Consider the following 25,515-nt stretch of genomic DNA (forward strand, 5'->3'; position numbering starts at 1 on the left):
CTCTCTCTGGAAAGAATTTGTGGAATAAAAATATAAAAACATTCCATTGTTGGAAGGATGAACCAAAATAGATTTTAGTTTGATAAAAATTTTTGAAAATTAAAGAATAGTTAAATTTCTTTAATAGCACAAGACTGAATTTTGCTGGTATATACAATAGATTTTGATTATTATAATTATGGATAATGTTCTTAGTCAATTAATGTTATGAAAATTAGCAGGTTGCAAAACAGACAAATTATAATACATAAAAGCTTCACTTACTGTATTCAAGATTTGGTCATTGTTATCATTATCTTTGAGTAAATAGATCTTTCTGTACTTTCTTTTCATACTAGTGACCTCAATAATTGCATGTTACCTTCCACATGTTATCAATTATTGTTATAGATCTTAACCCCTGCTTTAATTATTTTTATTGTTATTTGCTCATAATATAATAGTTTAAATTTCTGGCATTACACTATCTGTTGAAGTTGGTATCAGGTAAACAATACTGGATGAATTATTTCTTAAATAATAAGTATTCAAAATTTCAGATTAACATGCAAAATTAGAGGAACATTATAATGACCTCAGAAAAGGAAAGGTGAGCAATAGTTTAGCACAAACAGCTTTGGAGTGTCACATCAAAGTCCAATTGGGCCATGTCAAGCTTTTAGAAAAGTCTTGTTCAGGAGATAACATCAAAACAGAAGTAGTGCAAATCTATAGTATATATACATTACCTATGCCGTGAAATGGTGGAAAATGAAAAATTAAAATCAACTTCTTCTGATATAGCCTTAATCCTTCCAGTTAATTTCTTTTACGTTTGTTCTAACGTTTTCGGCCCACCCTGGGCCATCTTCAGGAATATAATGAATGCACATGTAGAATTAGAACGTATACATCGAATGCCTTCCGATTCAAATTACTGTGAAACGGTTAAATTTGTTGAAGGAACATTCTCTCGTGCTATGACGATAAGGCACGTGAGAAAATCTCGGTGAAAATTTACTACATAATCGTTAAAATGAATGCTTTACGACTCAAATATCTTGTGATTTCCCTTCATAGCAGTATTTCCACACTTGTGAAATCTACCTGCATCATTATAGTTGAAGATGGCACCAGGGTGGGCCGAAAACGTTAGAACAAACGTAAAAGAAATTAACTGGAAGGATTAAGGCTATATCAGAAGAAGTACATTCATCCAGTACGTTTGATTGATGTGAGTTGGAATTATAAACAGCTATGCCGGCTAACACATATAAGAAGTTGGTATTAACCCTAACGAGAGCTAGAGCTAAACTTAGTTTTCTCATAACGTGTAGGAACAAAACGTATTTCCTATGTCGATCTATAGAATCCGACTTCCACCGGGATGCGAGTCGTTGATACCTAAACTACGCATTCTATGCTTAAGAAAAGCAATGAGAACAGTCCGTAAAACGGTGTTCTCCAAACTCAAGCAGTTGGTTGACTGTGAGAATCTGCTATATGAAGATAATCCCACATTACTACAAGATCTCAACCAGAGAGTGACCAGATACCAAGAAATCCTACAAAAGAAACTGTCCGAGAAGTATCGAAAGAAGATAGAGTGGATAACTAGTCAACAAACTCATAAAGAACCGTTACATAACATCGCACTGATATGCTGGGACAACATCTCCCCACCACATTACCTCATCAATGCGCTAGAACATGGGCCCATGTACGCTCCTAAGGATCGGCTTATACAACCTGAGAGGGTGATGCCAGAAGTAGAATACCTCATAACGGGACTGCCGGACGTCCACAAAGAGTATTACAGATGGAAAACTGCAATCCAGATAAGTAAAACCAACAATAGAAACCCAGATAATGGTTTCTGGAAATTAATACATAAATCAAGAAAATGGTTAAAGGATAAGAATATTGTAGTCCTCAAAGCGGACAAAAGCAAATCTATTGTTATAATGAAGAGACCCACATATAACTCCATGATGCAAAAATACATTAATGACACGGAATGTGAAAATATTGATGACGGATTCCTACAAAGACTGCAAGCAAGAGTGAAGCGTCTCACACAAACCAATTTTGCTAAGGAATGGGGATTGCGTAACGCGGTAGTTGCTTCTCCGGCCATCCCTAGGCTCTTTGCCTTTGCCAAAACCCACAAGGAGACCCCTTCCCTTAGACCGATATTAGATAAAGCGAATTCGCCTACCAAACCATTAGAAATGGCGGTACACAAAATCATACATGAGCGCATGAACGCGTACCCCTGGACCATTAAGAACTCTTTAGAACTAATCGACGCATTGAGGGCAATCAACCCCACGGGCACTACATGCATCACTATCCTAGATTTCAAAGCCCTATACCCTTCTATAAAAATACAACCTTGCTTCTGCGAGTTAAGGGACATTTTGCTTAACCAGGCAGGTACCTCAGCACACCGCAAACAAATCTTAGAACTCACGGACATACTCTGCTATTCATCATTCTTCCGGTTTGGTAATAAGACTTACCTACAAAAACGAGGGGTTCCAATGGGCAGCCCCCTATCCGGAGACCTATGTGAACTGGTAATAAGGAAACTTGAACATAAAGTCATTCCGGCCTTCGGTTCCAACATCCTACTTTATAAGCGATATGTCGATGATATCATCATCATATGGAAGGATGAACCTGACATTAATAGGTTCCTAAACACAATAAACAATAACCCATATGGCTTATCCCTCAAACTAGACCAAAAAAGCGACTCATCGGCACATTTCCTCGACTTACAACTACAAATACATAACAATGAAATCTTGTTTAAGGTCTTCTACAAAGATTGTTACGTACCATTATTCATCCCCTCCAACTCGGAAGATCCGTATACATACAAAATCGCGGCCTTCCGAGCCTTAACAAAACGTGCATTCACGCACAATTCGAAGTATGAGGATACCTTAACGGAACTCAGACACATACAACAAATGGCAACTATGCATGGGTACAGCAAGAACCTAATATATAACATCGCACGCACGTGCGCGCAGGGGAACAAAAACAACAGGCACGCAGAAGTGGTGGGGCCGGAGGATAACAACATAAGGAGGAAAGTTGTAACTTATAACAGCCACCTTGATGGAATATATAGACAAATTTCAAACATCACAAAAACCAAGATGGCATATTGTAGGCCACCATCGGTATATGACCTACTCCGCAATGGAAAGGACCCAATAGACTTAAATCACGCTCCAGGAGTGTATGAGATCCCTATGTGGGACAGCAGATTTAATAATAACATGGTCTATGTAGGCTCTACCAAACGCTCCCTGCAACAACGGTTGAAGGAACACCGGTACGACATAGAGAAACGCAAATATACCACCGCCCTGGCGCGGGCAACTACGGAACCTGGTATCACTGCGGATCTAGGAAATGCTCGTATCATAAGACTCACCCACCGCACAGACCAGCTTAGAATAATGGAAACACTAGAAATTTACAAGGCTGGATTGAAAAACACATGCGTTAACTATAAAGATGCGGCTAGCATTTCACAAGCGTGGAAATACTGCTATGAAGGGAAATCACAAGATATTTGAGTCGTAAAGCATTCATTTTAACGATTATGTAGTAAATTTTCACCGAGATTTTCTCACGTGCCTTATCGTCATAGCACGAGAGAATGTTCCTTCAACAAATTTAACCGTTTCACAGTAATTTGAATCGGAAGGCATTCGATGTATACGTTCTAATTCTACACGTTCATTCATTATATTCCTGAAGATGGCCCAGGGTGGGCCGAAAACGTTAGAACAAACGTAAAAGAAATTAACTGGAAGGATTAAGGCTATATCAGAAGAAGTACATTCATCCAGTACGTTTGATTGATGTGAGTTGGAATTAAAATCAACTAAAAAAACTTCTTCATTTGCAATAGATCAAGCATAAACTAGCAACATCCACATGTTTATAATATTCAAATTTTATATAATCTTACCTAAACGTCAAATTTCCAGCAAAACACCCAAATTCAACATTTGAACGTTTTTGGCCACTCAATCAGCCTTCATCAGGAAAAGTCAAACAAAAATAACTGTTCTATTTATAGAATGTTGCCACGTTGTACACATAATTTTTAAAAATCAGTTTCGAACATTGGCTGTGACATATATTAAGCAACATATATTTCCTTTAAGAGTCTAAATAATACTTCAATGTAGTTGGTATGGGAATGTACTCCATGTTGATGCATGTCAGTCCTGTAGATTTCTGTGGCCTCTAATGTTCTTATGTGTTTTCTGTCAAACATCCTGTGTATTAGGGTAGCCTCCTCCCATAAGGGGAGAATTCCAGGCTCAGTGGCATATCAGACCAGGGCCGTGTTGATGTTTCCTTTTGCCACGTCATACCTGTGATCTGTAACTGGGTTTGTAATGATCTGTATGTGAAACCAAAGTAGGTTAGTGTCCTGTAGGTTAGGTTATATATATCTATCTAGAGGAAAGAATGAAACTGAGGATGACAGAGCACCTGGAGTTTACCGCATCCCACTACAGGTGATATATCCACTACTGGAACAATATATATTATATATATATATATAATTCCAGTTTATTTTGTGGTTTTTATATACCGTATATTTCCGCAGATAAGACGATAGTTGAATCATAAAAAAAGGCCCCCAAAATCCGGAGTCATCTTATAGAACAGATACAAAAAATTAGATTGAAATTTATATAAAATAAAACAATTATAAAAAACGGACAAACCATAATTATTTACTAGTAGAGCGTAGGGTATGTCCACAAAATAGAATAGCTCATACGACATTTTTGTGAATAGTCAAGGTCATTACCCAAATGCCTGAATCAGTGTGAATGTTTGCAACAATCTCAAGGCAGTGCTGCCAAATGCAAGATAATAAAATCTGTTCATTCAAAAAATTACAAATAGGACATAATTTTGTATACACTATACAGTATTATTATCCACATGATGATCGCTGATCTAAACTAAATTCATAGACCGTTGATAGTTTGGGAGTTGTCTTATAGGACAGATATATGCTAAAACCATAAAACTTTGACGAAAATTTATGCCACGTCTTATCTGAGAATATACGGTATTCAAATTTTATCAAACCTTTCATCCTTATGCTGGAAATTTTTTTTATAACCATCACAAAACATTTTTGGTCTTATTTATGAGCCCTTGTTAAGTGTTCTATCTTTCCATTTTAGAATAACCCAAATTCTCCAGATGTTTGAAATCAAATTTTACAAATGAATCATGTATCATTGAGGCAAACAAGTAATTATGTTTTCTTTTAATTTGTTCTAATTCCTTTTTTTTTTAATGACATATCTCTATGGTGTCAGGAAAGTTTCCACATCTCTATTGTTTATGCATTTGTTTCTGAGCTTGTGTTTAAATATCTCAACTTTTTCTTTATCACCATTGACCTCTTTTATGATTTTGAATTCTTCCCGTTTGACTGTTGTTCCTTGGATATTTGTAACTGTCACTAGCAGTGTTATCTTTATCATCTCTGACATTGTATTGATAACAGTCTGAGTTTTATTCTGCAGTAATCCATGACCTGCCCAATCAATGGAAGGTGTTTGAATGTAAAGGCAATTATTTTCTTAAATAAACTACTTTTTGTTTTTGAAATAAATGTTGTATTGTAAAACTCTACAAAATTCTAGAAACTTTTGCATCAAGTAAATGTATCTCCAAAAAGCCGGTATATCACAAATCATTTTCTAAAAAAAATTGCAAAGTAGATCTTTCCTGAACAAATGGAGCTATGGTGAAATGTAAATTAAATAGGACATGTTCTTTTTTAAAATTTTTAAAAGAATATTAAAACGTTTAGAGTACTGTCTATTAATTTTAAAAAATCCAGCAATGAGTTGCTTAACTTTCCCAGCAATGTTTAAAATTTTGGTGGCACCAGACGTTATATTTTTTAAAAAACTTTTTATATTTTTAATTATTAAAAAATGACAAAAGGTTTAATTTATGAGGGTAGGGATGGATTTTATAAAAAACTGTATATGCTAATAATGAGTAAAATCGTCATTAAGTCTGGCCCTACTTGAAAATATGCCACACAGCCTCTCTTTATCTCCTCACCAAAACTGAATAGCATCAATCACCCTAATACATAAACCTCCCTGCAAAATTTCGAAAATTTTCGACAAAAAGCACAGGAGTTATTAAGCTTCAAAGAGATGAACAAAACTGTGTCCCCCCCACACACACACTAACATCCATACATACAGAAAAATACCCAAATGTTTTTACATTTCTTGATGTTTCAAGGTCCCAAGTCCAAAAATGTAAAACTCTTGGGTCATTTTTTGACTGATTACCATACTTTCCCTGTTATATATAACAGTGTCAGTAAAGTAAAAATATCAGCATAGTGTTGATTTTTTTTAATTCAACAATGATCAGACAGATGAGATTTAATCATAATAGTAGTTGATAAACTCAAAAATTTAAAACACAATATAAAAACTAAAAAAGCATAAAGCATTTGTTTTAGTTCTGAAGTCCCACATTTTTAAAATGTATTTTGAATTATTCATCAAAATTTTTCTTTCATTTTTTACAAAAGAAATTCATTTAAAGTATTTTTAAAGACTTTAAATTCTTTATTGAAGTTATATTTAAAAATGTTCCTTTCCCTTATGCAAATGCTAAGGATGAAGATTTTTCCATGATGCCAAAAATATTTTAATGTTATTAAAAAGCTTTTTTGCATCTTAAATATTTAGCTAGTTTCTTCATTTTAAAATTTTCCGTACTTTTGAGATATTAATATGACATATTTAAATATTTAAAAAGTACTTATACCTTGAATAAAAAGAGCATATTCACACATTCCTTGTGTTTCATCTAGCTGTTCTTTAATTAAAGTTTTGCAGATATCGTATTCTTTCCGAACATAGTGAAGATGAATTAACCAATTTCTTCTTTCTAAGGTAGGCAGTTCTGGTGCTAAATAAAAAGAAAACCTGAATCATACACAATAGTTTTAGAGATAACTATTTACAATTTCTTTTATTTGAGTAGCCTCAATAGCTTTTGCTAAATGTTCCATCCAATTTTGTAATTAGAATTTTTAAAATATAAAAACAGAATTTCCTAATAAAAACAGTTTATAAATATTTTTTAAAAAAGTTAAATTTAAAAATTTTTCTTAAACAGTTACAATAATTATATATTCTAATTATCTATCAGAAATCCCTATTTTGATTTTTAAAAATTTTCAGTTAAAACATTAACAGAAACTTAAAAATTTTTGCACACTTAGCAAGCATACTATTTAGGAGATGTTTATTTATTCATTTATTTTGTAAATATTGGTAAAATATATATAAATATAAATATGGGTTAAAGTTTACCTAGGGAACCCCAATGGCTGCACTTCCGGTTGCCATTTTGTTTACTGTACTATACACGCGTACTATGTTCAAAAACTTATGCAAATTAGTTAGTATTTAGAATTTATTGAAAAAATAATTATTACATTAGTAAATAATAAATGTTTCAAGATTATTTTACAAGTTTCACTAACTATAAAATAAAACAAATCTTTACTCATGTGTTTGACGCTTTTTTACATTTCCTTTTCGTTTTTTCTCACTTTTATTGGATTTACGATCCTTATCACTAATTTTTCTCTTTTTACTTGATATTTTTACACGTTTTTTAATTTCAACACATGAATCTACCTTTGTTTTTTTACCTTCTTATACTCATCACTTTGTGGAGCAGCTGGAACAGACTCCAGTTTTTTCCATTTCAGCTCAATTCCAGACTCGAGATAAATAAAGCTCAAATGTTTTATAAAAATTTGAGGTTAATATTACCTTAGGTGCCAAGATGGCGTCTCTGATTCCAGCAAGAAAACAGTGGGGATGCTCTAACCTAACCTAACCTATTCTAATAAAGTACTATAATTATTAGCAACCAAATTATTAGAATAGGTTAGGTTAGGTTAGAACGTGCATTCCCACTGCTTCCTTCCTGGAATCAGAGACGAGCCGCCATCTTGGCATCTAAGGTAACATTAATCAAATTTGAAAACGTTCCCCTGCAGATTTCAATTGTCATTTGTGATATTTTTTATACATGAAAGAATACAAATAGGATTCGGACAATTCTTCTACATGTTGCAAATTCAAGAATATTGCAAATTTCACATCACTCGGTATTTTCTTATCTATCGCTAAATCATCGAATCCAGAGTACATTAATCGAGAGAATTGTCCAGAGGTACGATTATTCCGAAATTTTTCCAAATTAATGTCAGCAGCAGCCATTATCTCACAAAAAAATACTTCTATGAACAGATATTATTATGAGAAAATTATTAAATTTGCTTCACATTTCAACATTAGAACTAAAACAAATAGAAACTTACCTATTTACTATTAAAAATAACAGAAAGTAACACTTTTTCTTCATAAATGTTTAACTAGTCAAAACACATGCAGGAGTCTTACTGTCATGCAAAAAAAGAAATTTACATACGATAGTGTAATTTGAAAATTGCACCACCTACAATGAATTTCTAATATCACATGCTGTCAAGATTACCGGAAGCACGGCCATTGGGGTTCCCTAGGTACACTTTAACCTAAATATGGTTAAGACTTATAAGGTATGAGTTATAAATTAGGAACTATGAGTTATAAGTTATTTCCAACTTAGGAAAAAGAAAATGTTTTGAAACAATGAACTTTAGCACTGTTACTTGTTTTATGTCAGAAGCAGTCAACAAAGCATATCAAAGAAAAGCAGTTCTTTGAAAACAAATTCTTTCAAAGAACTTCTATACTTTTTTCTTTTAATGTATAATATGTAAAAATATAATATATTTTAAATTTCTGTAATTGTCGTCTTTGTTTTTATATATATTTGTTAATTTTGGGTAGATATCAACTGTCCTTCGAGACTTTTCTATTTACTTGTAAAAATAAATAAATAAATAAGGTATGCAATACGTATAAATGTTTACTAGTTACAAAAATCACTCTTTTAACTTGTTTCTTAAAAAAATCTTATTTAAATTTACCAGGATCAATAAAAAAGAATGGTGATTTTTATAAATAAAATAACAAAATTTATATTTTGTCTATTGTTCACTCTTATTTTGTCGCACAGATGTCCAGCACCCAGCTAGCAGTAGCCCAGTTGACAGTGTCCTTATCTAATTCCATTCAGGAGAAAATTTTTGAATTGATATACTGTAACTTCTGGTCCAAACTGAAATATGAATGCTGTACAAGCCAGGACATCCAAAGATATTTGGCAACCCGTTGATGGTATTAGTCAGTCAAAGACTTAGCCCAAGTGCACATGCCGGCTACCATCATACTCGGAAAGTGGGTCACTCCTAATATGGAGTCGGCCACCTCGACAGCCGCCCTTAACATAGGGAAATAGCCACCGCTTTTTGTTTTGCCCATTAGCATTTAGCCAGGCATATCAGGAAAGCCTTCATGCCTCAGGAGGCCCTACCGGAAACATAATATCTATTCCCGACCCACCCAGGAACACCTCCCCACCACGGCAAGGCAGCTAGCAAGGCTTTGGGGAGGTCCAAACTGGAAATTTGTATATAGATAATTGGGGACTCTTGCCCCTAAGTTTTCCACGTCTGGTTTCAACTTTCATCAATCTAATTCTGTTCTCGAGATTAGGGAAGAACAGAGAGACATACAGATGGACGACAGTGGGAATTTATAGGTATATAATTGTTGAAAATTGCAGCCCAAAAAGTAAAATGTGATGATTAATTTAAAAATGTTGCATAGTTTCTGGTGATTTAACAATAGCATGACTACCTTTTCTTGGTGGTGCCTTCTTAGCAGCTTGACTAATTGAAACTGTACTACTTGTATCTGATGATTTATCCACTAATGCATCACCAGAACTGCTTGGTTTCTCTTCAGAGTCTGTCTTATCATTACTTCCCATTACTTTTGTAGCTATTAAAACTTTAAATTTATAATAAAAGCTTTTCAAATTATGCTATATAATCAAGATTACAGTATACAGATTTCCGTAAAATTACTTTAAAATATATAACTTTGTAAACACTAAAAAAGCGCCGTTACCAAAACAAATAATTATAACCAATGCCGGCCTAGTGCTGCTCTCTGGTGAATTTATCAAAAAAATATACTGTATATATATTGTAATTTAAGTTTTTGCCAAAACTTGCAATTTTATATAATTACTATTTATTACATAACGAAAAATTTTATAAATACAATATATTTTATAAAATAAATTTGCGCAAAATAAGTTAACAAATACTTTAAATGTATTTCGTCCATATTTTGAAACAGGCTCTATCATTGGTTGTCCAAATGAACTTCTCTCCGCTTGTCCAATCAGCAGTTTTTAAAGAGATCGAAAATATTGTCCAGCCGAGCTGGTTTATCGAGCCGGAGGAAGGAGATTTTCAAAGTCGAACTCGTATTCACATTTGTGAGGAAACAAGATGTTGTTCACGTTGCAGAAATCGGCGATTACACCGCTAGCGTGAGTATAAATATGGATTAAACGTAGACCTATACATTTAAATTTTATTATAAAATAGCTCCTTGCTGTTATAAATAAATGTTATAAATTAAGGATTAATTACAGGTTAGTAAACTGCAATTAATCTTTAATATTAATTACGAGCTCTTATATTACATACTAAACCTGTAATTTCGGTATTTATTCAAATTCTTAAAGTAAATATTATAATATAATTAAAACTCTACAGTTTAGTGTAGGATATGTAACTATAATGCATATATATGGAGATTATCTAATGAACTCAATATTCCAAAAATCCTCCTGATCAAATAATCTTAAGGCCCATCGGTTCTGCTCTTGAACACTGGGAGTTCGGTCGTGAGTTTGTGCCTCGCCCGGATGGGCTGGCTGCATGAACCCCACAGAGTTTTCCACACAGCCAGCCCATCTGGGTTTTCTCCACGTCCGTAATGCCCAAATAGGGGCCAGTTACCCTTAAAAAGACCTCCCGGTTGGCATCCTCCTAGTCAGATTGCCCAAGTGTTGCATTGCCATAGCTTAACAAAACAAACAAAAATAATCTTAATCGTTACACTAGCAGACTTTTAATTGTGTAGAACTATAACTTATATTATTACACTACTTCTGATCCAAAATATTAAATAAGTTATGAATTTCAATTGATATAATTACATTTTTGTTTATTGAACTGATAAAAATATAACTCTCTTAATTTTTAATTGTGAAATGAAATAGATTTGCAACCGTGTGCAATCTATAAGCATGTTGTTTGGTTAAGCACTTTAATATGGCTGGGTAAGTGAGCCAATGACGCAGTTTATTTCAAATGAAATAGGCTGTTGTTGGATTGCTTTTCTTTTGTATTTAGGCTGCTTTACTATGCAATGCATCCAATGTACAGTCTTTCTGTTCTTAACAAGACAGTATAGGCCTGTCGTATTTACTATATTGTAAGACCACTTTTTTGGGTTTTAGGATTTCTGAAAATTGGGTGCGTCTTCTATTTGATGTAATATGTTGTAATTAGTGACCTGAGTGTTGCGCGTCTTGTTTTTCTATCACTAGAAGTTACTAATTCCATTGAGTCATTTTTTAATGACTTGATTAGACAAATATTTGTAATTTTGAATGTTTAAGAGATGAATTTAGCTCAATCTTGTTAGTCTATTATAGTAATGTTGTAAGTACTTGGATGAAAATCCCAGAAAAAGTTGTGCATTGCTTTTTTAAGAAACGTTACATTTCCAATGCTTTAAATGGCACTGAAAATGATTGCATGTGGGAAGATACGAACATCAAACCCAGTTTTGATTCACAACAACCTAACACAAAGTGAAGAGGTTTCTGACTGCTAGCATGAAACAGTAATATATAACTTATTTTACTGTGCAATAAATTTGTTTGAATTATAAGTTTTTTCAAAAATAAGTGCATGAATGAGTATGAGAAATTAAGATGCATCTTAGATTTGATGGTATCTTCTACAGTATTTGAGTAAATATGATAGATATATTCGTAGATAGTAAATGGCAACTAAAATATCAAAATTTTATTAACTTCAATGCATTCAAAAATTAAAATAGGTAAGTAACAGTTAATGAGAATGAAATAAATTGAAACAGTCAAGCAAAAACCTTATGATAAGAGTGCCTTTAATTCTCCAGTACTATCATCATTATAAGGAATAAAAATACTAATCTCAGTCTCAAAGACCATTGTGAAATTGGAATTACTTTTATATTTTCAATTGTACAGGCATTTTTTTTAACTTTTTTAATCCATTTCATATGTTAATTGTGTTATCATTTTTTTGTTGTAACAGTGAAGGAAAAAATTGAATTCTGTAATATTTCATAGTTTTGCTATACTAACAAAAGTCAATAAACAAATACAGTAGAGAGTCGTTAATCGGAACCCCGGTAATCAGAACGATTTTCAGTCTGACTGTGTCATGCTGAATCGAACGTTTTTGATACTAGATTTACTTCTAAAGTATAATTTTCATGTTTTTATATTCTTCAATATATTTATTTTGTTTGTACAAAATGAAGAAATAATTTTAAATGATACGATAGCCTCGATTATTATTATAAAAATTTTCGTTAGGCTTAAAATCGACGAAAATTCAACACAAAGCGACATGCAACAGAGAAAAATTCAGCACGAAGCGACACGCAATGGAGAAAAATTTGAACATCGGACAGGTTAATGTATTTTTTTCGTACATAATCAGTAATCGGAACAAATCACTAATCTGAACAACCCCAGTCCCCAATTGATTCCGATTAACGACTCTCTACTGTATTCTATGTTATTGTATTCTAAATAAGTTAAGAGAGATAAATACAAATCATTTACAGAATAATAAGTTGTAAAAGCTGTAGAAATAAATGAAGTTTTAAGGTTCTCTTCAAATATTCACTACACAACTTTGTTATGCTTTAGAGACATAATTGTTGCAATTGACACATTTGTATTTTGTCTTGCTATTTTGCAAAAGGCATGCCAAAAGTGTTCTGTTTTTTCAGGTTCTATGTTCAGCATTTTTCTAGTTGCCAATCAAATCAGTCTTGGAATAAATCTTTTCTGTAATTCTTAAGTCAAGTATCAAACCTAGTTGCTATCCACTTCTTTCCACAAAAAATGAGCTTGTTACTGCTTATAATCTATGCTTCATTTTAGTTGTAGAATTATTATTATGTTATTTATAAATGTTATAATAATTGAATATCCAATATAGTCCTTACTTAAGTTTGAAAAAATGAAGCAGTTATACTAACATCAGTTTACAGCACTAAACTGAAAGGTTATTTTGGATAAAACAAAATATGGTATTTGTTTACATATGCAAATGGTAGATATCTGATTCAGGCAAAACTATATAAAAATACAAGAATTTTCAAGCATGCATACAAAAAAAAATATAAATTTAGTACTAGTCTGTCTCAGACACTGTGTTAGTACAAAATATCTTTATATTCACCTTTGAAAATAAAGATATTTTGTTTTGACTTTTTGACTAAGATCTCCTCTATTTGCTAATCGGAAACTATACCAGTGTAATAAGTCCTATTAATAAACAAGGTCTAAGTAGAAAAATTTGTAAGAGTAAGAACATAGAGTTAAAAAGAATTAACTATATTTGAACTTCTGATGCAAACTGGAAGTCACATTATTCCAGTTAAAAACTTTTCCTCTGAAAGCAGTTAATAGATGACTGGCATGACTCTATTGTTAAAGGAAAAGTATGATGTACTTTACAGGGGCAAGTCACTACTATTTTGAGGTGGAGAGCATATATTTTAAATTATTTTATTGTTTTTATTGTCACAATGTCATGCTGCAGTTTTTAATATCACAATAAATAATTGCTTGTTTATTTTGTAAAGTTTATTTCAATATGATTTTATAATTTATATTCAGTAGCCAAGAAATAAATTAAAATATAATGCATTTCATTTCACTCGCGAGAACTTCCTAAAATTTTTATTTAGAAAATTGTTTGAGTTTTTCGTATTTTCATTTTTTTTTTTTTCCTCCATAACTTTTAAATACAGTAACATGTGTATTTGTTTGGTTCTGATGTGTAAAATTAACAGATTGTTCAATAAACTGAATTTAATATTGAAATTTTCTACGTAGATTTAAAATTGTAGGATTACGTTAGCTTTTTGTACATATCTAAATGTGTTATAATGTTAACAATAAACTTAAACACAACATAAATGATTTAATAAGCATTTGTGTGGTGTTTGATTACATAATAAGCATAATTTGCTTCTTTTTCACACCTCCAGAGAAGTTATACAGCATTTAATCTTTTGAATTGAAAGAGTTAAAATTAATATACTATATATATATATATATATATATGCAAATGAATATTGATGTTTACTAATGTGATTGCTGAAATTTGATAAGTTTATCAGTTTAAGTTGTAAATATAACTTAAATGGAAATGCTAAGTTTTAAATATGTAAGAAATATTTAACTTGAAAATTTGGAAACTGTCCTTATAATTTGTATGATTGAAATAGTGCTGCCTAATGAAGGATGCAATGACAGAGTATATAATGATTTTGTTAGTATTTAGGAATTTTATGAGATAAAACATATAATCATCTTGGTTGTAAATCTATCATTAGCATATAGCATTGAAAATACAGTTAACTATTCATCTATTATTAAATGATACTAATTTATAGATATTCATATACATGTATAACAAACTAAACTAATAAATTACATATTTATTTTTTTTTTATTTAAAGTAACAGCCATAAATTTTATGATAATCATCATTTTCAATTCATTTAATCTAAAGTATTCACATGAGTAGAGCAAATGTAATGTTTTAGTTAACTTTTAATTGCTGATTTAATTATGTATGTGTTATTATTGTCATAAAATATATATTTGAATTTATTTTTATTTATTTATTATCAGCATTCAAGTTCGTGGAATGGCAACACTTAAAGATAGTAAGTAAAGTTTATAAAACTTTGATACATAAAATTTTTAATAACATTATAAGCATAAATTATAAAGTACAGTGGAATCTCGCTTAATGAGCATAATTCGTTCCAGAATCTTACTCATAATGTGAAACACTCGTTAAGCGAAACAATTTTTCCCATATAAATTAATGTAAAATATCATAATGCATTTTACACTGAAAAAATACTCAAATATTTTATGTATAATGTTTATTCAAAGAAAATTATACGATATACATTGTTAAGAAGTGTGAATCATCATCATCATCATCTAGCGGGAATGAACCGACCTGGAATGCGAGTTTGATATGCAGAAAACAAAAAAAATCAGAAATGATATGTCTGATAAACACTCCAAACAATATGCCAAATTCTTGGGCTATGTAACAGTTATAATTAAATATTAGAAATTAATTAATTTGACTAGAGGTAGGCAGTTATGCAGCCATCTCATATTAAATTTAATAATTATAAATAAATAATTTTTAATTTAGACATTTCTGGAATTAACTGGAATTGATCATTAAATTTAATACGAGATGGCAGCATAACTGCCTACCTCTAGTCAAATTAATTAATTTCTAATATTTAATTATAGCCTTTACATAGCTCAAGAATTTGGCATATCGTTTGGTGTGTTTATTATATAATGGACTATGGTTGTTGATGATTTTATGTAATATGTCTGAACACAAGTTTTGAAAAATGTGTGATCACAAGCAACACTAAGATGCTAGCAGAATGACAGAATGAGTGTTAAACACAGACTGATGAAACATGCACACAATCCGGGATGTCTCCTCTCCTCTTCACTTGTTATGTGAAATGTCACTCATTAAGTAGGGCATTTTTTTTACAATTTGTTTTGCTTGTTAAGTGAGGTTCTGCTGTATATGAATAAGTATTTAAACATTTTTATTAACTTTTTTTATCTCTTGATTAACATAGTTAATTAATCACTCAATGCTACTGTTTATATCAAAATCACATTAAACAAATACAGTGGTACTCAACCAAACAATCACAATTGGCTAGAACAAATTTTTGATTAGTAACTACTTTTGTTTTAATTTTCATCAGTAGAAAGTTTTTCTGGATAAATATGATAAAAGTGATAAAAATAAGTAACTAATTGACAAGACTGTCATGTTTATAAAATTGTACTGCCTGCTGTCTTATCAGCTTAGAGGTATGAAAGAGTACATGTCAGGAGTTGAAATTTAGCACAGAGTATTAAGTCACCAAATCATGCACGCATAAAAAAAAATCAGACTTGTAGGTAGTCAGGGGACCGAGAACCGAAACACAATAAAATACAAAATGGCGACACTCTCTACAAACAGGCAGTAGTGCGAGATTTGCACATGCGTTGCTTGTTGGTAAGTTGGAAATACGAATATTGTGAAATTGAATTTTGACAAACTAATGTGGGAACGCCGAGAGGTAGGACGGAGTCGTACCTCCTTTTTGTCGGCGAACAGGTTGGCAAGACCCACCCCACTGTCAAGGATGGCTAAATTTGTATGATATCCCGACTTGTCAGGATCGGATAATTGATTGTCAGGTTGAATGGAGGAAGTGTGTGGGTTCGTCGATACGTTCAAAGTGATATTTGAAGTAACGGAACCATGAGGAAACCAAATAACGATTTATTTAGACGGTAAACAGATACAAAAGATCTAACGCGTTCTGTTTCTAACCGCGAGAGAGAGAGTTCACAATTGTGGGGGAGGGATCATACCTCTCGGTTATCGACAACAATCGTAGAATGTTCGGCGGCTCTGGCGGTGGGCGGAAGGATTTGGCGTCTTCAGAATGGCCTGCGTATGGGACTCAGTTTCGCCGAGACGTTTGTCTTCTTCGGACGTTCAGCCACCCCATTCTCAGATATCTCCCCCTATTTATACTCCCGATCGTGTCCGTTACGATCACCAATCGCGACGGAGGGTGATGACTTGAGCTCCGTGACGCAGCGGTGGGATCCGGAGAGGAGGGAAGCGAGTTTGACGGCGGAAGGCTGCACATCCTTTGACTTGTGATTGTTATCTTTGATTTTGATCGTTATCTCCCGAGGGGATTTGAAACAATGAAAAATTTTGCTAACCTCGACCAATTGATTGGAGATATCTCATTTCATCATCGGAACTTTTTGAAACTAGATGGCGCATCTTTATAATTTTATATTAAAACTAACTACTGAAATAGAATTATTTTTCCTTTTTACACTTATATATATATTAATTTTTGCACAAATGAAAAAAATATATATATATATATTTCATTTGTGCAAAATAAAATAATTGCAAACGATACAATAGCTGCCATTATTTTTTTCAAAAATGGGAAATTTTCACATGGACAAAAATTCAACCTGGGGTGTCGTGCAGCGGAAAGAAATTTTAACATTTGATAGGTTAATTTCAATGAAAATGCATCGTGGAAGACCTCATGGTTGTGGCTGTGGCCCGCGAAGTTTGAATGATCTCACTCAAAACCAGTGATACCAAAGATGATTGGAGAATGAGAACAAGACCCGCCGTGAGTGTCAAAGTGATCCCTCTTAGTAGTGAGTCTCTGAGACATAGTCTTGTCCCAAATACGGCCTTGCCGTTTTACTTGTATAAAATTAAAATGAAACCTTAGAGCTCCCTTGGGGATTAAGAAAAGAGCAACTTGACTACAAATGTGTGCCCCTTTTATTATATGGTTATTATTTAATAATTAAATCTTATTATAGCCTGATACTATCTGTCAGGTAGTTTGGACATAATTATTAATATGTGACAATGCACAAAGCACGCTCTATGCTTTGGCACCACAGGACCAGAGGGTTGATGCTGCATTTGCGATGACTAGTTCATCAGGACTAACATCACTGCGTCTTTTAGGTAAACACAGAAACCTAGATGGCCACTAGTTTCGTCTTTTTAGTGAGAGCAGTCACATTGTAGGCACTTAGTTCTGGCTCAAAAGATGGCACGGGTTGAGGAAGTGCACCAAACAAATCTAACAATAACAAATTTCTGTTTATTTAACTAGCTATATAAATTTATACAAATAAGGTTAATATTTTATAGTAAGGATTATGTCTACGATATTAATGGCTTTGCGAGCAGAGAGAGAGTTTACATATAAGTTATATAGATACCTTAGAATGCCAGATTGATGGAGTTTGCTTTTTGGAAGGAGTTCACTTTTTCAAGGAGTTCATTTTGATGGAAGGAAGCACAATTTTATGGAGTTCATGAAGGATCACTAAGGTATCCGACCGTAAAGGCAATTCTAACTAGGGCAAATTTTCAATGGTGGCGGAATCGCAGACGAACAAACTGTCCTCCTTTTTTCGGAGGATGGACTCCTAGTAAGACGGACAAACTGTTGTCATCATTAGCCATTGCCTTTTTATTGTGGGTCCTCCCTCTTTTCTCCCTTGCCCCTTTTTTTGGCAATGTTGCAGCACCTATGTTCAATAACAATTTTTCGTCGCCAAGTTCTTGGTGACATATTCGATGTATCATCTTGAAAGGGAAGTGATTCCACAGAGGAATAAATCATATCCTTCATTATTTTAACAATCATGGAAAAATTTTCACCTAAAATTTAAAAATTAAAATGTTCAGCAAATACTGATGTAAAACACTTTCTCATAGTGCAGTATTGTTTTTCAGAAGAAAACTACCATACTTTATTTACATCTGCAGTATTGCATAATTTTCATCATTTCAAGATTTAATTATTTGCCACCCTAATTAAAAGGGCTTTCACACATTGTTCCAGTGTAATATACCATTTACATATAATAATATAGAATAACCTGGAAGAAAACATCATGGATTTTTGACATGACAATCTGTTCTTCCAGATTATTCTAAATTAATGTAATTATTAATATTATCACAAGACCTCAGCCTAAATACCTATCTTTAGTAAATTAATTAGATTTTATATATTAATATACAGACAAAAGATAGCCAGATGAAATTTAATTTTAGATATTTGGTAATCTTTGTAGATTCAGAGTTGGTTGCAGTTATGTGTATATAACTTCTAACAAAATTAATCAAGGAATTTATTTTAGTTCGTCTTAGATTGAAATCTGTGAAAAATATCCAAAAAATTACCCAAAGTATGAAGATGGTGTCAGCTGCTAAATATGCTCGTGCAGAAAGGGATTTAAAACCAGCTCGGCCATACGGTGAAGGAGCACAAGGTATGAAAATTTCTTAGGATTTGAATAAATTTATCAATTAAATAATTTAATATTAAGATATATGTCTTTTGTTATAAATTTTCATTCCAGCATTTTATGAGAGTAGTGAATTGACAAAGGATGAAAAAAGACCATCAAGCTTAATTCTTGCTGTAACTTCTGATCGAGGATTATGTGGTGCAATTCATTCCAGTGTATCCAAAAAAGTCAAAGCCCTTTTGGCTGAAAATGAACAGGCAGATATCAAAATTTTATGCCTTGGAGATAAAGCTAGAGCTCTCTTACAAAGGTATAAGCAAATGCCTATTTTAATAATTAAATATAATATTTATATTTTAAAAACAAGCTGTGTTATTTCTTAAGTAATATAATTGAATTAAATTTTTTAGGAACTATGAATTATACAGAACATACTTTATACATTTTACAATAGAATTTTACAATGCATGAATTCTCAAGAATAATTTGTACATACTGAAAAAATATTTTATTATAATTGTTTCTGTTACTTTCCCAGCTTTTGTAATATAATATTGTAATTGTGTCATATTTAACATTATGAGTTTTTGGAATTTCAATGTTTTGAGACTCTTTGAACCCAAAAAAGTCAAACCGATATCCTGTTTGTTTTGGTGTTTATTTCATTTAATATCTCGGAATGATTAAAGATTAAAAAATGAAATCTGGCATGGCAATTTGTAAATAAGCAGCATTAACCACTAAAATTCAAAAGTATTAAAGGTTGAGAGGATGGGAGATCGGGGTCAAATCTCATATCTCAGGTGGGGTTGGACTTAATTAATGAAAATTTTCCTTGTTATTGGCATTTACAATATTTTTACAAACTCATCTCTACTCTCAAAATTAAGTCTTTATTGCTTTTTTATAATAATTAATAATACAAAATTATTTTTTAATAACATCTCAACAGATAGTACCCCACACAATTTTAACTTTGTCTAATGTGTCTCGGTGTTTCTTAAACATGAGTTTTTTTCTTTAAAAAAGTTATGCAACTTTATTGCAGTATTTTTATTTATTTCTAGTTTTAAAAATTTGTATTATTTTGTTTTAATTGTAATTGTTAAATTATATTTAGTTAACTTAGATAATTTTATATTCAAGTTCACAATACAAACCATATTTTTATCAAAAACCATATTTAGTAAAAGTTTTTTCTTCCAATAGTGAGACTAGTGATTTTTATCACTTCTTTCTTAATTATCCACAATAAACAGAGATCAAGATGCAAATAATCCACTTTATTTGTCTATTTAACAATGCATTTCAGATTGGCATTTTCCAATTCCTCTTTGGGCTACAAATGTTGAAAAACAGTTTTAAGAAAATATAAATTAACAAAGAAGAAAAAACAAAATTTAAATATACAAGTATACAAAATGAACCTTGCAGCTTTAGTGTCCAAGGTTGTTGTCTCTCTACCCAACATCTTTTATGGTTCTTAATGACGTCATACCATATGCAGTGGCTGGGCAAGACCTAAATTTGATGTGGGCAAGGTACATTTCGCGAGGCCCTCTGGTGGCACAAGAAGACAGATTTTATAAAATAAAAAGCAGTTGAAACTGTCAAATTTTTATTCATAAAAATGAAAACTATATTCTTTGACTAACATTAAAGAAAAATTTAAAAACAAAAAAAATGAATTAAAGAAACAAATTTCCTGCTTTTAGCCTTACTGAACTCCTTAATAATTGTGTGTTTTCCAAAACTTACCAAGTGTCTTTGGAAAACACACAACACTAGTGTTTACTAATTCTTAATAATTGTATCGTAATTCAGTGTAGTTGCTATATATGTTTCAATAGATAAAACTGCCAAAGCTGAAAGTCTTTCCTGACCCATTGTATTTCTTAAATAATTTTTTATTAGTTTTAATCTTGAAAAGCTCCTTTCAGCGTAGGCAGTACTTGTCGGTATTATTAACAAAATTCGAACGACAATATAAATATTTGGGTAAATTTCTTTCAAGTTATTTTCTGTTATGTATTGGAGCAGCAGCAGCTGTTTCACATCTTTAATGAAGATGTGTAAATTTGGAATCATTGTTTGTAATTCTTCATATGATTCGTAAGGTTGGAAGTCACTGCTCTCACCCATTTACAGGACTGAGTGTAAATCTTGACAGTTTTTTAATATTTGCTCTTTTGGAATATTTTTTAACTTGCTTAGGTCATAGAGAAAACCAAAATTTTCAAAATGTTGATTTAAAGACATGAATCTCGAATCCATATTGCTTATTATAGAATCAATCATGGTGTTAAAAAATTTGTTTCATACTGGCTTCATAATCGAATATCCTTTTCTTTTTGGCTACCCTTCATTTTTAAAGTCTTTTGGCAGTTCATAACTGTTATTTTCAATAAATTGACGAGCGTCAGACAAGCATTTTTTGAATCCAGCGAGAAAGTAACGTAAACAAACAGAATGGGAAATCGTCAGCTCCAGCTGGCGGGGATTCCCTGCAATAGCAATGCAACGCCAGCAATGCAATGCCAGCAAATGTTGCTAGTCTAAATAAAAACAAATTTGATATGTTAATATATTTATAGTTTTGTGACAAGTAAATTTTTTTCGTTGCATTCACAGCTTTTAAGTAATGCATAAACCTTCGAGGCGCAAGGCCCCTCGGACCACAAGGCCATAGGCAGTGGCCCATGTCACCCACGCCTTATGCTGCCTCTGACCATATGTTATCAGTTTCTATCCCATTATTTAGGTTGATACAATTTTGACAATGGATAATAGCTGTGTGTTCTTTAAACCTTCTTATATACATGTCATATTTTTTAAAGAAAACTTTAATATTACTTTCTATCTATATTACAATTATTTTCTTTGCAATGTGGGGGGTCCATGAGTTTGGTGGTATTTTAACTTATGGCTGCCTCATGTTCTTTAAGTCTTTCTGCTAATGATCTTTTAGTCTGACCTATATAATGTACTTTATTTGTATAAGTACAGCTCAACTTGTAAACTATTACTGGCATATTTAAACAATTTATTTTTCTTGAATTACTAGGTTTTAAATTAGCATTAATTTTGGTTTTTAACTTCAGAACTAAAAGAGTGTCACATTTAATAAAGTATTTTTTAAATATTTTTCAAAGATACCACTTATGTAAGGGAAAGAAACAAATATTTTTGCTATTACATAAAAATTTGTGATTTTTGTGAAACCGTGTTGTATTATTCTTCGAAGTATCAAACACAAATTCGTGTTAATAACAACCACTTGGCTTTTTTCCACCTTTATTTAGTTGATACGGTACACGTTTCGGGCCTTATGCCCCTCATCAGTCAACTAAAATAATATAAAATAATGTATACAGCGTTTTTACCGACAAGTTATATAAACATTTAAACGTATATAACATACCAGTTCTTCCCCCAGTATGGCACTTGTACACGGTAAGTTTGGACATTACAAACTCGAGGATAAAAGTTATAAAATTCTTTTACATCTGTTTTGAGTTAAAAAGTACAACTATTTAATATAACAATAAATTTACATTAACTGTGAATAAAACTGGGACAAGTTCTTACTTTGTTCCAGTTTTATTCACAGTTAATGTAAATTTATTGTTAAAACTGGGACAAGTAAGAACTTGTCCCAGTTTTATTCACAGTTAATGTAAATTTATTGTTATATTAAATAGTTGTACTTTTTAACTCAAAACAGATGTAAAAGAATTTTATAACTTTTATCCTCGAGTTTGTAATGTCCAAACTTACCGTGTACAAGTGCCATACTGGGGGAAGAACTGGTATGTTATATACGTTTAAATGTTTATATAACTTGTCGGTAAAAACGCTGTATACATTATTTTATATTATTTTAGTTGACTGATGAGGGGCATAAGGCCCGAAACGTGTACCGTATCAACTAAATAAAGGTGGAAAAAAGCCAAGTGGTTGTTATTAACACGAATTTGTGTTTGATACTTCGATAAAAATTTGTTTTAAATTTGTTAATGTTTTAACAGAATGGTCCAACTGAGGAAGGGTAATAATGGCCCAAAAGATACATATTGGTTTAATAAAATCTCAGTGAACTTTCCAATTGAAAACTGTGGTGTTATTAGTCCTTAAAATTTATAACAAATTACATATAGCTATTGAGAAGATTAATTACAATATAGAACAAAAAGCAAATAATTAGAATCAGAATGACTTTTTTAAAAGATGTTTTTGTAGTAATAATTTAATAAAAATTTAAAAGTCTATTTGAAAGTTTAGAAAATGAAAATATTGATGTTTTTTTGTATTTTGTTTTATTTTCAGACAATTTGGAAAAAACATCGTAATGGTATTTTCTGAATTTGGAAAAAAGCCTCCTGTATTTGAAGATGCTACTAAAGTTGCTAATGCTATTCTAAATTCTGGACATGATTTTGAAAAGGGTCTTGTTTTCTTTAATAAATTCAAGTAATATTTAATATTTTTTTATAATTTTGTGGTGTTTTCATATAATTTATTACAAGAGTTTATTTGTTCTTGTAGATCTGTGGTTTCCTATAGAACATCTGAAATACCAATATTTGGTTTAGATGCAATCAATTCAGCAGAAAAGATTGCATTATATGACAGTTTAGATGCAGAAGTTCTTCAAAGTTATCAAGAATTTTCGTTAGCCAGCATAATTTTTTATGCCATGAAAGAAAATTCATGCAGTGAACAGAGTTCACGAATGACTGCTATGGATAATGCTACCAAAAATGCAGGTAAGATTTTATTTACTGTTCAAATAGTAAATAATTTAAATTTAAGATAATTTAATTTAAGAAATAAAACTGACACTTGAAAATACAGCTAAATACAATTTACATAAAATGATATAATTTTTGTGGATAAGATTGATCTAAATGTTTATGGTTCTCAAGTGTTTATCAAATAGTAACTGTGTAAAGAAAACTCAGTGTATTTTGGTTGTTGAACATTCATGAATTAGTATAGAGGATTACTGTACAATATAAGTCGTCAACAATGCTCAAGTCTGATAAATTTGTAGTGATATAGCTCACATCATTTGATTATGAACTTCCATTATTATTGGTTTTCGAGACTTGAAAGTGATATGCATGTGCCAGTTCAGGAATGACTTTGTTCACAAAGCAAACAATTTATCTAAAACAGTATCTTCCAACTAGCAGATACAAAACACCATTTCTGTTGCTGAGAAATACATTTAATTCAAAAAACAAATGTTTTCAGCCTAATTTATAGGCCATCTTCAGGTTGAAAACAAAATTGGAACGAATATGTTTCATGAATGGAATACAAAAAATTTTAAATCAAAAAAATTTTTAAAAGGGAACAAAAAACCAATGGAACAACATATAAAAAATGTACATAAATAAATTAAGATAAAATGAAAAAAAATAAAAAAAAATAACATAAAACTTCTAATAAAATTAATAGTTTTCACTGGTTTGAGTTCCTAGCAAATTTTCTAACCATGTACTTTCACACTTTAAAAAATTTTTTTGATTTAAAATTTTTTGTATTCCATTCATGAAACATATTCGTTCCAATTTTGTTTTTTGTTCCCTTTTAAAAATTTTTTTGATTTAAAATTTTTTGTATTCCATTCATGAAATGTATTCGTTCCAATTTTGTTTTCAACCTGAAGATGGCCTATAAATTAGGCTGAAAACATTTGCTTTTTGAATTAAATGTATTTCTCGGCAACAGAAAAGGTGTTTTGTATCTGTTTATTAGTTTGCTGAGTACTTTCTGATACTGTTTCAACTAACAGTGAGATAAATGTTTTAGCACTTAGTAATTTCTTCTAGTCTCATGGAAACTAAGTAGCCATAAATAGGAAATTTTTTTGATCACTCCTTACATATTAATTTTGCATTTTTAAGCATATTTATAAAAAATATTATCTTTATTCTTGTTTCTGTATAAACTTTAATAAATACTATTTTAAAGCTCCAAAGAAAATGACAAAATGAAAATAAATTTAATTTTGACATTTTTTTTAATATTTTCATATTTTAATTATAATTTGTTTTTGTTTAGGTGAGATGATTGACAAATTAACGTTGACTTTTAACCGAACCAGACAGGCTGTGATTACCAGAGAATTGATTGAAATTATTTCTGGAGCTTCAGCTCTCTAATTAAAATGTTTGTTTAAAAAAATTTAGTATTTTATAAAAATATTCTAGAAAATATAATTAGTATCTTCTGGAGAATCACTGCAAAACTGTACAATAAAGAAAAATGAACTGGAAA

The 25,515-nt window shown here is 31.4% G+C and overlaps 2 protein-coding genes across 2 annotated transcripts in view; one reads left to right on the plus strand and one right to left on the minus strand.

Moving 5' to 3' along the window:
* Window positions 1–10,145, minus strand: part of BBS4 (Bardet-Biedl syndrome 4) — a 34,420-nt gene extending 24,275 nt beyond the window's left edge. Inside the window, exons 1-2 of the mRNA XM_067270512.1 lie at window positions 9,840–10,145; window positions 6,841–6,984 (exon numbers count right to left, since the gene is read on the minus strand). Of these exons, the coding sequence (XP_067126613.1) occupies window positions 6,841–6,984; window positions 9,840–9,972 (277 nt within the window). The 5' untranslated portion in view covers window positions 9,973–10,145. The remainder of the gene's footprint in view (window positions 1–6,840; window positions 6,985–9,839) is intronic.
* A 240-nt stretch (window positions 10,146–10,385) lies between these two features.
* ATPsyngamma (ATP synthase, gamma subunit) lies at window positions 10,386–25,515 on the plus strand. Its single transcript, XM_067270520.1, has 7 exons — window positions 10,386–10,542; window positions 14,992–15,026; window positions 19,120–19,251; window positions 19,342–19,540; window positions 23,557–23,700; window positions 23,776–23,996; window positions 25,300–25,515. The coding sequence occupies exons 1-7, from the start codon at window positions 10,502–10,504 to the stop codon at window positions 25,398–25,400; spliced, it is 873 nt and encodes a 290-aa protein (XP_067126621.1). The 5' UTR covers window positions 10,386–10,501; the 3' UTR covers window positions 25,401–25,515.

Source organism: Centruroides vittatus, unplaced genomic scaffold, assembly GCF_030686945.1.
Source record: "Centruroides vittatus isolate TY-2023 unplaced genomic scaffold, ASM3068694v2 contig_1089, whole genome shotgun sequence".
Taxonomy (NCBI): domain Eukaryota; kingdom Metazoa; phylum Arthropoda; class Arachnida; order Scorpiones; family Buthidae; genus Centruroides; species Centruroides vittatus.